Source organism: Hyalella azteca, unplaced genomic scaffold (assembly GCF_000764305.2).
Source record: "Hyalella azteca isolate HAZT.00-mixed unplaced genomic scaffold, Hazt_2.0.2 contig13023, whole genome shotgun sequence".
NCBI classification, from domain to species: domain Eukaryota; kingdom Metazoa; phylum Arthropoda; class Malacostraca; order Amphipoda; family Hyalellidae; genus Hyalella; species Hyalella azteca.
In genome coordinates, this window is record NW_025942960.1 from 13,230 (window position 1) to 28,698 (window position 15,469).

The 15,469-nt window shown below is 37.1% G+C and overlaps 1 protein-coding gene across 1 annotated transcript in view; it reads left to right on the forward strand.

Moving 5' to 3' along the window:
- The first annotated feature begins 2,573 nt into the window (after positions 1–2,573).
- LOC108678090 (flocculation protein FLO11-like) overlaps positions 2,574–15,469 on the forward strand; it is a 78,208-nt gene continuing 65,312 nt past the window's right edge. Inside the window, exon 1 of the mRNA XM_018166437.2 lies at positions 2,574–2,970. Coding sequence (XP_018021926.2) covers positions 2,574–2,970 — 397 coding nt within the window. The remainder of the gene's footprint in view (positions 2,971–15,469) is intronic.

Here is a 15,469-nt window from a genome sequence, read left to right on the forward strand (position 1 = left end):
TTGCTTGATACCTCTTGCTACATGCTATAGCTTGCACTAGACGCCATTGCCAAGGTCACCATAGAGCTGGACAACCGCTTCACTCGTCAACGATCGTCCGTCAGGCTGTCTCAGACAGCCCCAGCCACCGGGACACTGCTGGTGTCCCGATCTAGAGCTTGATACCTCTTTCGTTTAGCGCGGTGAATGGGATATGCACAACACCCAAACACGCACGCACTTGCCAGCGGACAGCAAGTAAGCACTCGCACTCTCTCAACCTAAGAGAGAGCGGAGCGCAAACTTGTGTCACGAATATAACTCACGAATGAAGGCGAAATTTGAAAAATTGTCACGAGCTAAACATCACCGTTAGGCTCTAATGATTATGTGTACCAAGTTTCATCGAGCTACGTTCAGTATTGTGCGAGATATTCTACGCTCACTGAATTTGGAGTCCGGCCGCGAGACTGGCCGTAAGACAGGCCGCGTTTTTGTCCGAGACGTGCATTTTAGGTGATCCAACGGAAGCATTTATTTCTAATGTGTTCTCTCTAGAGAAGCCTGAACGTGACTGGGAGTGTGCAAGGTGGTCGGAAGTTTGCACGTCATAGGCAGAAATCAGAATTTGATTATTTTTTGTTTAACGTGAATTTCAAATTCATTCACAAATGAAGAAACAAAGGCCGAGTTTCTGTAACCAATTTAAAAGAAGGTGATCAATTTCACTAACGCGCTGAACGAGTTTACGTTTTACGCAATTTTGCTGGTAATGCATTGTTGGAACCATCGCAGCTTCAGTTACTCTCAATTTAGGTTTCATAAACAGTCAATCACAGGCGCTAGATTTATTCACGTCTTTCATGTTGCGCGGTGGCAAATCCGACATCGGATTTACCGTTGCTTCGGGATCAATAGCGCATTGATGCATTGGCATCTCCGAGTTTTAGCCAAAAATTAATTATAATGCATTATTATTTCACTTCAAATATAATAATTACAACAGTGAGGAGCTAGGTGCTGCTGTCCAGTATTAAAGAGATTTTCACCATTAGGCCCAAAAAAGTAGAATGACTGCATGAAAAAAAAATAAAAGATTTCCAGTTTGCACTGGAACTGTGACCATGGTAACGCGGCAGCTAGCGCCTAGCGGTTGCGTTGATAAAATGCCTATAATAAAACATAGAGATACATTTATCGTGTCGTCAATGTTATATAAAACGCTTACTATTCATGAAATTCAAATTACACACCAACATTCAAAATTAACGACTAATAAATTATTTATATCATAGTTTGTGTTCTGATCTTGTTCGTTTTTTATGAGGAATTTTCGTAGCTCTTGTAGAAAGACATTTGATGGCTAACTAAAAATGATAATCGTTTATGATATTCTTGTCTCGTTGCTAATTTCCGGTCAATCTTGGAGTCAAATATTCCAGGCTTTTAGTAATACAGTCATTACAGTGATTCTCTGTAGTTAAATTAGTTTAAAACTTTGCTTTGCAATATCCTCGCAGCATGGAAGACAATAATAACAATATATATCCTTCATAATATGATTTTGCACTCATTATTATTGGTGCTACCAAAATCTCATCGCAACATTGGCTGGATGTTACTGGCTGCTGTTGGTTGAAAAAGAAAGCAGTCCCGGATTTGAATCACGATTTAATACACGAATAATTTTAACTAGAAAATTTATATAGAGAATTCCAACAGTTTTACAAACGAAATTAGAGCACAAATATATTCTCTGTGTAACCGAGTAGTGTCGACGCAAAACGTGCAGCATGATTTTCCTTGCTCCCAGCCAGCAACTCACACCTTCCAGAAATCGACTCCCGGCTTCGAAATTTTTGGGGTCACTTTCCCGGAGGGCGCAATTGCTTGGCCGCAGCAAGGATCTCACGCCACTCCGAAATCGACACGGTCACATACCAAGATTTCGAGATCACTTTCCCAGACGGCACAATTGCTTGGCCGCAGCAAGCATTTCACGCCACTGAGAAAAGTGGTCGACTTAGACTATCTGACGAAAGTCTACGTTTTGCACATATCAGCTCCGAGACCAACTCGTTCAGAGGAGGTCGAATGCCTGGCCAGAGCCAAGGTTTAACCATCAACAAGTGTTGTGGGCATGCAGAAGCAAGTTTGCCGTGCCCAAGCCATGCTCCCATCATCGTCCGTGGCTGGCAGTATGCCTTCGAATCAAAACGTGCGCTCGACTTTTCTGAGAAAAGTCTACGTTCACAGACCCTCTCCGTAGACTTTCTGACAGCAGGCTATCTGACGAAAGTCTACGTTTTGAACATATCAGCTCCGAGACCAACTCGTTCAGAGGAGGTCGAATGCCTGGCCAGTGCAAAGGTTTAACCATCCACAAGTGTTGAGGGCATGCAGAAGGAAGTTTGCCGTGCCCAAGCCATGCTCCCATCATCGTCCATGGCTGGCAGTATGCCTTCGAAGCAAAACGTGCGCTCGACTTTTCTGAGAAAAGTCTACGTTCACAGACCCTCTCCGTAGATTTTCTGACGAAAAGTCTACGTTTTGAACATATCAGCTCCGAGACCAACTCGTTCAGAGGAGGTCTAATGCCTGGCCAGAGCCAAGGTTTAACCATCCACAAGTGTTGTGGGCATGCAGAAGCAAGTTTGCCGTGCCCAAGCCATGATCCCATCATCGTCCATGGCTGGCAGTATGCCTTCGAAGCAAAACGTGCGCTCGACTTTTCTGAGAAAGGTCTACGTTCACAGACCCTCTCCGTAGATTTTCTGATGAAAAGTCTACGTTTTGAACATATCAGCTCCGAGACCAACTCGTTCAGAGGAGGTCTAATGCCTGGCCTGAGCCAAGGTTTAACCATCCACAAGTGTTGTGGGCATGCAGAAGCAAGTTTGCCGTGCCCAAGCCATGCTCCCATCATCGTCCATGGCTGGCAGTATGCGTCCAAGTCAAAATGTGCGCTCGACATAATTCAGTGCGTAAAGGGTTAAGGTCGGGGCCCTGATCATTGACATGAAACCATTCCCTGTTTTTAATTAGTAAAATCAATTATTTTTTTGTTGGAATGGTGAGTGAGGGAGGCCTTTTAAAAAAAATTAATAAGGTAGAGGGGATGAAAAGTTTAATAAACTTTGCACTAATCATAATTTCACAGCCTAATTTAATTAAATCAAAGTGAGGCGTAAAATTATTCGAAGAAGACGAGTTTTTTCGATCCCCACGTGCGATGCGAGTTCTGAATGCAATTAATTGCATACTTATGTATTGTTCATGCAACAATAGGATAATTATTATTCGACAAAGCAACGAGCGTTTCCCTAAAAAATTTTTAATTTTAAATCAAATTTCCGAACAAATTACCGTCACTAACAAACAATTTATTATCCAAACAATTACTATTACATCGACTGGGCGGTGGGATGCTTACGTAAGTTATCAAATCGGATAGCAGGTCTGGACCGGTAATAAATTTTTCATTTTATTAATATATTTTATGGAAATAAATCTTTAATGACACAGGAATGTACGTAGACTTTTTACTGTCTAGAATTATTTAAGGTTACAAAATCTAAGATTAAATGTAGTTCTATGCTCAAAAGCATCGATTTCTAAAGACCTGAAACGAATGCCTCAGCACCTTTATTTGAGAAAGCAATTAAATTTAACTTTTAAGTTCGACTTAAGGAAGCGAATCGCGAAACTTCATTTTGTTGTCGAACTAGCATAATAAAATTCTGTTATATTGTCGCAGCACACACCAGCGAATTATATAGTGGAGAAATCGCCGCGGCCTCTACGCAAGGCAGCCGCCACACCGTTCACACAGACAATATCGTTGATGAAAATGTAGAGGTGACAACCTGAATTAAAAGGAAGATTATAGATGACTACGCAGCGGTACTGAGAGCGGCTTTGGCTGTGAATATCTGCTACGGGCACGGCTCGAGTACACAGACAGTATCGTTGATGAAAATGTAGAGGTGACAACCTGAACTAAAAGGAAGATTATAGAAGATTACGCAGCGATACTGAGAAGCGGCTTTGGCTGCGAATATCTGCTACGGGCGCGGCTCGCACATGTTCCAGGGACACAGTCAACTTGCTTGCGTAGCGTGCGCTTCACAAGGTGTTCTTTGCTTATGCCTCAGTAAGCTTGATCCATGGAGTCGTGTCATAAATTGAACGTGCAACATGCATGCTCAAAAGGATTCGACTTGTTTTTAAATTATCAAAATATATTTTACGTTCGCCCTGAAAATATGAGTGACGAAGCGATGACCTCCTTTCAAATTAACGCAAACTCGTTATCGGTGGTGTGTGCACCAGACAGCTACCCCTATATGATTATTGCAGCGGGGTCCTAAAAATACTCATCTGAACGTGATTTGCACTCGTAGTTGAGGGACACGTGTTTCTCAGTCCACTGTTGTGGCTTTAAAAACATAAGTGAGTATCACACGAAATATTCAATTTTGAGTGCCAGCTAATTACAGACTGATTGAGAAATTCATCCGAGGTGCTAGTTTGAACTTCAAGAGGCTATTAAGAATTATTTGATGTCCTATTATGTAAATTCTATTACCGTATTAGTAACATTTATTTACTTGAAAAAAAAACTAATGATACTAAAAAGCTTATTTCCGGAAATTACCAATGAGCTCAGCTATGCATAAAAATAGAATTTAATTTCGAAATGAATGTTAAAAGTTCTTATGTTTCGATTCCCTTAATCGTCATTGGAAACGATTTCAGAACCATTTCAGTATCACTTCTTAGAGAGATACTTTCCCAGGTGCACTGAATTTGACGAGTTACCGCAACAAATGAACTTCGGTTGAGATGTATAAATGTGAATTAAATATAGATAATCTTGCCGATGACCGAGAGCTCAAAATGAATTTTGGAAAATGAATGAATCTCTCGAGTGTAGATCTATTGAAAGACTGACAGTATTTTAATAAAAATTGTCATGTTCATAAAATTATTCGGCTAAATTTCTAACATTATTATGAATGATTTGACAGGTATTGATGTTTTTATCGGAATATATTTAATAACATTTTTACACCGTCGGCGATTAATGCTAACGCATTGAAATGGTCGCTATGTAAAATTCAGTTCGCAAATTTTGAAAGAAGCAACCGAATGGGCTTCGTTCTTTTATGATAGAAGTTCATACAATAACTTGGTTTTCTGGTTCTGGTCAGAACGTAAAATAATGTACTAGGATATTTTGCGGAGGTAATCGCAATCTATTTAGTTCAATTTTGCTGTTAATTATATCAGCGTAATATGGGATCGTCCGTTATGGTGCAGTCTTTTTCAAATAAATCTGTTTCATGTATAATATGTGTATACCCTGCGCATGTCAAACATATTACCAGCTGTCAGCAGGTAACGGAGGGCTGTGATTTTTATAAAATAAAATGAAACAGCACTATTACCACCATTGCCAAGATGGTTCTGATTCGCTGTCCGTATTCTGCCAACCGTCACTGAGAGCGCCTTACGGGTACCGCGCCAGTGCCGCTCACTGCCGCTACGCAGCACGGCTATGGCGTCGGTCCGGCGCTAAAGCGGGGCTCTAATAGGCTCTAATACCGGCGCCAACGTGAGGCTCTAATACCGGCGCCAACGTGAGGCTCTAATACCGGCGCCAACGTGAGGCTCTAATACCGGCGCCAATGTGAGGCTCTAATACCGGCGCCAAAGTGGTGTGTAAAGTTCACTTCACATTCACTGCAAGTATTTACTAGTCCGTTCAACTGCATATTTTATTACTACCTGATAACGTGGATGGTTTGGATACCATTTTACGGAACCAAGAATCCATAATACGTGTCCAAGAAACACTTTATAACACTTCGCCTTATTTGAGTTGGCATTATTTACCGTAATGACAATAATTCGTTGAAATATCAACATAATCTGAAGGAACAGAGCAACGTGCCATTAGAAGGAAAAAAATTTTTACCACTCCCCTGTTGAATGAGGCCGGCTTACACGGCCTGTGAAATGTCATTAGCAGTGACTGGCCTCTTAATTATTGTCCTTATTTTTAACTGACCTCATATACTGTATTTGTTCTCATTTTACTATATTTATTTGTACTTATGTATCGCTATTTTCCATTATGAATGCAAATAGTAACTTTAGCAGGAAATTTAAATTTTTCTCCTCTGTTTCACGATCTTTAGTTTAGTGTGCACTCTTTGTGGCATCATTGCATTGTTTAGTGTGCACTCTTCTTTACTTCAGTGGCATCATTGCATCAATATATGTATAATATGTGTTTCGAGAGTTTGCATACATTTAGTTCTACTAGCGAAATTCTTCATGAATGCTGCAAAAAAGGCTTACTTTGCAGCAAGGAATATAATTCAGTTCTGTCTTGAAATAGTTCAGTCATCGCAACAATCTCAGGTCATTCTATCAGATTTTATCATTCTTTAAGCGTAAATTGCCCGGTGTGTAAATAAAACCAACATTATTTTTAATGAATTCAATTATAAACTCCACTTCCTGGGAGCCTTCATACAGAATAGAATGGCCACTCCTAAATACGTCCGTGACAATCTGAAATAAACCGAGTGAGGAAAAAATTCTGCCTTCGCCGACAGAGGAAGAAAATTTGATGGTTCTCGTTTTTGTGAATTTCGCCACAGAGAAATGGAGTAAAATCCAGAAAATTCCTAGTAACTTATAAGAAAGTTCTGTACCAACGTTCAGTGTTAATAAACTTCACTGAACGAATAGTAGTAGCGTAATCACGTACAAAAACAACGCTTGGATTTTCAGCGCTGAAGTTGAAGGTCTCTTTCTTCGACAGACAAATTGCGTATTATAGTGGTATGAAAAAATGATCTGGAATTTGATGAACGAATTAAGTGCGTTTTTAACGAAATAAGATATTACAATAATTCTCTCATGCCGGTGAAGCCCGAGAAACATGCCTGTCATTTGAGAATTTTATTCTTTCACGATTATTTGATAGCATTCTGGGTAATAGAATATCCAAATGCTCGAAAGTAATAAACTGAGGGAAATTATAACGTGGTTAGGAGGCGGCCAAACATTTACGAAATTTGAAAATGAGAGAACAAGAAAATGTATAGAATTACAGAAGCTTCATGCTGTAAATGCTGAGTTATAAGGCCCAATCGCTCATAAAATCATACATGATGTAGATTATCATAGTCATTTCAAATGCGGTATAAGTGCATGGATTTCAAATCCCAAATTTTTTCAACAATAGACCTAATCAAATGGAAAGGAAGCCAATTATTTGAATAAAGCTGACTTTCCATTAAACAACAGCAAAATAATGCAAGCAATTTAACTTAATGGAGTGTAATTTATACTTTTCCCCCTTTGGAACCAAGTCCAGATTAAATTATTCAAGATGAACACAAGATAATATATTTTTAGTCGTGTGGTTTCATTTTTATTATCAATAATTGTTCTCTCAAGTATTTATGGACAAATAGAAAATAAAATTGGATGATAAGCAGTATGCGCTGCCTAAGTATACAAAAATGCAGCCGTTCATTAAAAACTGAAATCTCCTATTATATGAAATACAGAACCAACTACGAAATACTTTCTTCATAGTCCAAATACAAAGGATGATGCAGTATACACGATACATCTTAAATTTATGTTCCCTCGGCACAAGGTGATAAATAAATTGGGAATATATAAAATATTCAGTCTCTCACTCGGGTGTTATTTCGACTCAATCCTATTGCAGTAGAAACAACAATACCCAATCTGCAATAGGGTCCCATTAGTTCTATTTTCGTGCAACCCTTGCAGGTACTGAGATGAACCCTGTGTCATTATACTTTATTCATAGGTTACAATACTCACTGCAAGAGTGGACGCAGGATATATGACCCCGCAAATCAAACGTTTCTCATGAAAAACTCGCATATGGTCCGCTATTAATTTTTGAACACTATATATAACGGAAGTTGCATGCTTGTTACCACTTTTTTTTAGTTTCGTTTCGTCTCTATCTGTCTGTCATCAAAAATTCAAACCTTAATTTGAAGCACTTCTGGTGATCCTAGAAACTTGAAATTTAGCATGCATTCTTATGTTGCCTAACAATTCAAGATTTGATCATCAGAAGTAATAATTAAAAAAAAGAATTTTGTTAGAAAAAAAGTAAAAAAAATATAAAAAAACTAAGAATTCACGGGTGGGAATCGAGTTTTTTTGTCGAACATCCAGACTTTCCAACCCTGGAAATTGAGCTGAATTGCCAAAATTGCTAAACTAAAAAGTAGAAAATAAATAAATATAAAACCATTTTAAAAAACATGTTTTCTGGTGTTTACAAAAGTAAAAATAATGAAATAAAACAAATAAAAAAAACTTTTAATAACCACGTTTTCTTAACGGACAAAAAAGAAAAACATTTACTCTTACATAACATTACATAACATTTTACATAACTTTAATGTTATGTAGTAGTTAATGTTTCTCTTTTTTGTCCGCTAAGAAAACGTGGCTTTTAAAGTTTTTTATTTGTTATATAATTCTGGTTGTTTTAATTTGATTCTAATTGTGTCAAAATAAACTTATCCACAGTCCTGATTTACTTTTCACTGTTTGATGAATGAATTAAGTTAAGATAAATATAATAGTGAAGGTAATAGCATTTCATGTGTCGATTATGAATTGAAGCACAATTATTTTGACGATGAGAGAAACCTCAGGTCTATTTATTTTTCGGCAAGACGATGTGCAGAAAGTAAACGAAGCGGAATGTAAAGTGAAATAGTTGAGTGCATCACATTAAAAAGTAACAGGAAATGACTGATAAATGATTATCTTTCGAAAATCATTTTTCAGAAATTAATTCTGAAAGTGAGTTCAAGTTGGCCTTAGCTGCGATCGACATGTATATCAGGTCCTGATTATTTGAAATGTGGAGGGCAAGAATTTATTTCACAGCTTCTCAGTCGTTCTTCGAATTGCAGATCAAGCATTTGCAGCGCAAGTCCACTTGCAACGACACCCTAGAACTACACCTCGGCCTGAGTCGCCGACGACCCTGTATTTTGTGGCCAAAGCCTTATTCTTTCTGAGAAAATTGAATAAACATCAATCTGTGATGACGTATGTCTGAGTGTAATTGTTGTTGGGAAACAGAAGAGCATGAGACGAGACTATGTTGAAAATACAGGTAAAAAAAATATGATCCACCATGAATACTAATGTTTCATATCCTAAATAAAGACTTTAACAAGTGCAAGACAGATAATAAGAAAACAATTATAAACTAAAACGGATTAATCACACAAGTGGTATGAGTTCATGGAACATTAGTCAGATCGTCAATGAATTATTATGGCACCTTTTTTACCTGTATGAAATTCTCTACGGGATAATTAAATTTACAATATTAACATTTTCAATCTATCAGAAGCATAATTTCATTTAAAGCAGTTATACTTGAATAGAAAACAATAGAAGCGCTCTTGCTGCTGGATCAATGCAAGCAATAATAATAATTGTTATGACATAATATGTAAACCTGCCTGATGAATGAAGCTACATGCAGTTAACGGACCTTCACTGATCGAAAGCGAGACGCTAAAACAATCGCTGCAAATATTTTCTCTATCATCATGCCGATATTAGCAGTCTATGATTTTTTTCGTTAAGAATATGTGAAAAGCGAAATTCCTCGTCCCATTCTTCTTCGAAAATAGGCACTCATAGCACTATTTTTGTTCATGTTCATTATTTTTCATGAAACGGCTTGTTCGCCATTGTAAGGTTGAGCTAATTTCCTTCCCCAAAAGTTATCGATAATCGCGCGGCACTAAAAAATACGCCCGAAATTCGGGTTAATTAGGCGGCCTTAGAATTAATCCAAGACAAGATCCCACGCAGCTCGTGAAAGAAATCCTCAAGAACACTCGAGAGAGGCACTTGTTTTGCCGCATTGCAGGGAAGAAATTCGTTACAACGATTAATTCCTTTATGAAGGAAGTGGAAATCCTGGAAGTAGAACAGCCCCGGTAAATATTAAGAACTGAATAAATCACTTGAGTTAAGATTGGCAAGAACAGAAGAACTCACTCATTCTATTAACTCAAGTGTTAGAAATAATTTATTCTTTCAAAAACTTACTGAGCTGCTCAGTAAGTGAGTATTAATTCATTGCTGCTGTTATTGTTCATTTATTAATTAATGGAGGCGCAATTTGTGGTTGAGTGCGGTAATGGAATCTGTAACTTTATTAGTATCAATAAATTGCGTCACCATAGCGGGTAATGGTGTGTCTTCTTGGTATTAAATTCTTTTTCTCTGAAAAGTAAGCTAGATATGCGGTAGAAATAAATTTATGTCAATTCCGTTCCATGGCTTCACAAACGCTTCACGAATTAATTTTTTAATAAAAAACTTTTTACATATGAGTCAGCTTCTTATTTTGAACCTGCATGCGACCGTGATCTCGGTTGCCGCTATCGAGGAAGAATTAATTAACGTAGCTGAGAATTCTGAGTAGCGTTGTATCCACAATGTTAAGCATTTCTGTTCTCCTTGATTCAACTGAAAAGAAAACTCTTTTTTAAAGTAAATTGATGAAAATTAGCTCCTTCACTTTCCGGCATAAAAAAGGTTTAAAAAGATCACGTCAAACCTTTAACGTCGCGTTTTACCACTCAAATCTAACATATCAGGTCAGCAAATATATATAGGCACGATGTACCAGCAACGTCTCGAAAATATCGGATGAATGAGAGATAATGGCCAAAAAAAACGCCTCGAATATATTCTGGTGACTAAAATTTCCTTTTCAAAACAAAAATGTGGTAAATTTTTATTGATGATAATTGTTTGATAAACTTGATAATTGAGCGAAAGATTTACAGCATAAATTGCTGATTTTCAGGTGAATTTTTTTTAATTACCTGTCTCTTCATTGAACATAAAAAACAATATAAATTCATATGGCGACCGTGACATTGACTACCATTAAACATCTTCTTATATGGCTACCAATTCGAGTGTCATTAACTATTTTTGGGGTTAATTTCTCTTCTTCGAGCTTAAAATATCTTACCTGTAGTTAAGCCTGACGTGCCAGTCAGCAATGCATGCATGCATTACATAGAAGGCCATTCCGTTCAAGAGAAGGCAGGTGATGGTAATCACTCGTAATGCCACAATCGTTTCAGGTACCTGAAATAAATAAAAAACTTAATGAGATGTCTTCTCTGCAAATATCAATATATGTTTGAAATAATAATTTAGAATTATTAGACGACGAGAGTACCAACATGCTCACACACAATTAGTTGAAAATCATATCCAACCCAACCTCATGAAAACTAAGATGCAATGGGCTAAAAATTAATGTTCTAATCTAAGGCATAAACTAAGTAGAAGAAAGTTAAGACCAACAGCAACTTTTTTTGGCGCATCTAGCAGCAACTATGAGAACACTTTTAAAGTAATCCAAAAAAATTTCCATTCATATTAACCCGTTCCTGCCCCCTAAGAGTTTAGACAGAGTGTTGTTCTTTAATTCCTCTTCAGTTCTACGTTTACTTTTGCCAGTAACTATAAATTAAGTCTGATTGATTAAAAATTTCTGAACCGATTTCCAGTACGAATTGGAGACGTTTTGCATTCAACTCCTGCCAATTTCAATAAATTCTGTTTATAATAAAGTAAACAAAGTGAACTAGCGGAAGAAAATATCCTGATATAGAATTTCCTTGTTTAACCTACAGTGAGTTGAAATGAACGGCACCACCAAATGAGGCAATATGAATAGGTCTCCCAGACTGTGTATAAATATATAACACACTCCTGTTTGACGCAATAAAGAGTATGTTGTCACAAATCATGACGTGGTTGAATATCATGTTTAAGAGATAGATTCAGCGTTTACTTGAAATAAAATATCAACATTTCATTCACATCGACTTAGAATTGAAAGATTTAGTGACTAGTTACGACATTTTCCTTATCTATTATTATTATATATATAATATCTATTGGTATACGTCCGCGTTTTTTTGGCCGGTCAGATTAACAAAGCTTCCATATTTGCGAGCAGTCATGTATCCTTAGAGAATTCCTACCTGAAAATAAAAATTATGAAGCCATTTCTGCAAATGAGAACTCCGCCTGGATTTCTTACTACCCAAGTATTCCCAAAGTTTGAAAAAATACGTTTAAGCTTTACGGTCGCCTTGAAGTATCAAGTGTATGTACTCCTTCAAAGCAAATAGAGATCTGAATATGTGAACTGTGACGCGGCATATAACTGAGACCAACTCGTCGCAAGTACTCGAACAAAAACAACTCTACTGGTGAAGTTTGCTAAGTGTTCGGAAGTTGAAGAAGAGGGCAAAATTTCAATTGACTTCAATTCCCTAACTTCAACTCCTCAATTAAATCCTGGGGAGTTTATCGTGATGCCGAACATGAAGAAGTCAACGGATGGGAATTGTTAGTTCCGCAATCATCCCGAAAGTAATGTGCGTACTGAAATTAATATGAGTTCCAAAAAAGTGTGAGCACGACAAGACATCCAAAAATCACACGTTGTTCATTCATTATTGTTGATATTTGAATAAATTACTGCGTTCATTTTTATTGGCCGATATGAATATAAAAACATTTTTATGTTTTTATTTTTGAGAAAAAAAATTTGCCCCGCAAAAAAATTATATGCAATTACAGCAGATCTCTATTCGAGTATCCACATCACTGTTTTCAGCAAAATTTATCGATTGAATACTTGTTTCGAAATTAGCGAACGAGACGCCGCGCTCAGGTTATACAAACGTCAATTAAAAAACTTGAAGAGAACACGCATTCTAGGCAACAATTTTGCCATAAATTTGGTTCTATGCCTCACTATTATTTAAAAATTGTATGCCACTCACATTATTATTTCAGAAAATACAGCACGCCTTAAATATTTCAGACCAGTTTCTATTCAATTCCTCATTGCTAAATCTGAAGCTTTTTTTCTGAAGCTTTCTTCAATTCTTTTCTGAAGCTTTTTGATAGCACCGGCTTTATGACAAGTAGCTCCATCGTGCTGCAAAATGCCATTTTGACCAGGAAATTGATTTTCAATTGAGGGAATAAACTCTTGGATCAGAACATTTTCGTACCAAACTGCATTTATTGCTGTGTTTGTGGGAAGGAGATGAAGTGCTCCTGTTCCCTGAACTGAGAAGCAGCCCAAAACATGGACACTGCCTGGATGCTTCACTGTAGGCACAAGACATTCCGGCCTGAAGCACTCGCCTGTCCTCCTGACAAAGACTTAGCCAGAAGTGCCAAACAATCTCAATGGCGCTTCATCTGAGAATATCACTTTGCCCCACATGCACTGTTCAGAGATCCTTCCTCTGTACTTCCTGCAAAAAGCATGACTGTCATTTATGTATTTCTTTTTATTTGGCACTTCTGGCAACAACATTAATGACAAATGGAGTAACTGGTAAGAAAATATCCAAAACAGTTGCCTATGCTGTGAGATTTCTAAAAAAAGCTGGTGATGCTCGAGCTAGTCAGTTACGAAACACTCTCATTTAAACAGAGGTTATTCAAACTTCCACAATTTAATTCCTTTGATTTTTCGTGTCTTTTCAACATGCTTCATTTTAATCGACACGAAAACTTCGAGCAAATTTGTTTTGCGAGTATCTTCAGCATCTCTAAATTTAATGAAAAGGTTTATGCAACAAAGACTCGACATCTATTGTGCAGTTATAACATACATGCAACGTTATCAATCGAACTCAATGTTAACGCCGTGGAAGTCTCTGCCTTTAAAAGAAATTCATTCTGCGAAGAAGCATATTCAGTTCACGACATCATCTCATGCAACCTACACCAAATTGATATTGCGCTTACAGCAACTTTTTATTCGCAATTAGATGAACTAGAGCAAAAAATAGACGTAATATCCTTGCAGAGATTGAGGTAATTTCCGAGATTATTTGCCGAGCGCAGAAGCGCTTTGATGACGGAATTAACTCCATCAAAATGCTGTCGCATCAAAAAAATATTCCTGTAGTAGTTTATCTAGATCATAATTTATTCGCTCACATAATTACCTGGAGTTATGTTTTTCCCACTACGAATTAATTAATTAATAACTCACTATTTCCACTCATAGACAAAATACAAACAATGGAAAATCCGAAGAAAAACTACAATAGCAAAGTTTATTTCATTTATATTATATTATCTGATCTGCCTTTTTTCTCCGTTGGAGGCGATAACAAAGCCGAATCTTATCTGTCATGATAAACTTCTAATTTATTAGAAGTTTATTTCTTTACTCACAACACGACCAGGGCTTTTATAGCCTCCCGCTCTCAGCGAAGTCAAAATTAACTTTGAACTTCGTTAGGCAATGTCCAAAAAATATGTTCTTAATTCCATGCTTAAATGCTCACGAGGTTCGAGATTGACCTCGGAAACTACTGGAAGTTCATAAACAAAGCCGAATATTTTTACATTACTATAATCTTTCGAAGTTGAAATAGACTTCACAAGATTATAAATTAATGAGCCTAGAGTTGAAAAGTTGATGCGAGGGTTTGAGGACTATAATAGAGGCTGCGAGAAGTTAATAAAACAGTCTGAATTAAGCCTATACATTTTTGGGTAGAATTTGCCGATGATCCACTTCGACCTTCGATTTTCGATTCCAATAATTTTTCACGCTGCAACTTTTTCAAGCCTCTTTGATTCAAAGATTTATAGTTATGTGATGTCATGCCACACTTGTTCCAAAAAGGTCAGAACTCTTTATTATCATAAACATGGTCTTTCAGGTGTAGACCAAGCCGATAATAGCAATAAAAAGCGATAACATATTACTCGATCGTTCTTCAAATTTTAATCCGCTTTGAGAGAAATTAATATTCAATTAGACGATGCTGTCCCAAACTGTCCGTAAACTGTAGCTGAAATATTGCTGTCATTCAAAGCAGGATATCCAAAGACAATACTAGAAGCAGTATCAAACATGGCATTCGTCAGATCCAAAAATTTATTACAGATCTTCAACGATCGACAGATTTTTAATCGTTTCTAGTATAAGCTTCGACTTACTGCATCGAAGGGTATATTGATGTGACAGGAAATCGCGCAAAACCATTTCATAAGCTCCTTATGGTTTAAATTTTCACTTCACGGAACGTACATGGCTTAATTGAGTACCAGATTGCCAGATTAATGATTAGTTTCAGAGAAATGATTATTTCACTCGATCACGAGTGAAACTAACACTATGGATGTTTCCACGTGTAAGGGTTAAAATATTATGTAATTATGAACTATAAGTAATCGGATATGATTTGAAATCTGCCTCCAACAATCCATATAAAATTTTAATTATTGAACTGGACTAATCAGAATTTTCGCTGATTTTCCTACGTATTAGTAATTTTTATCAACGTGAAAACACTGAAATTCTGAAACTCAG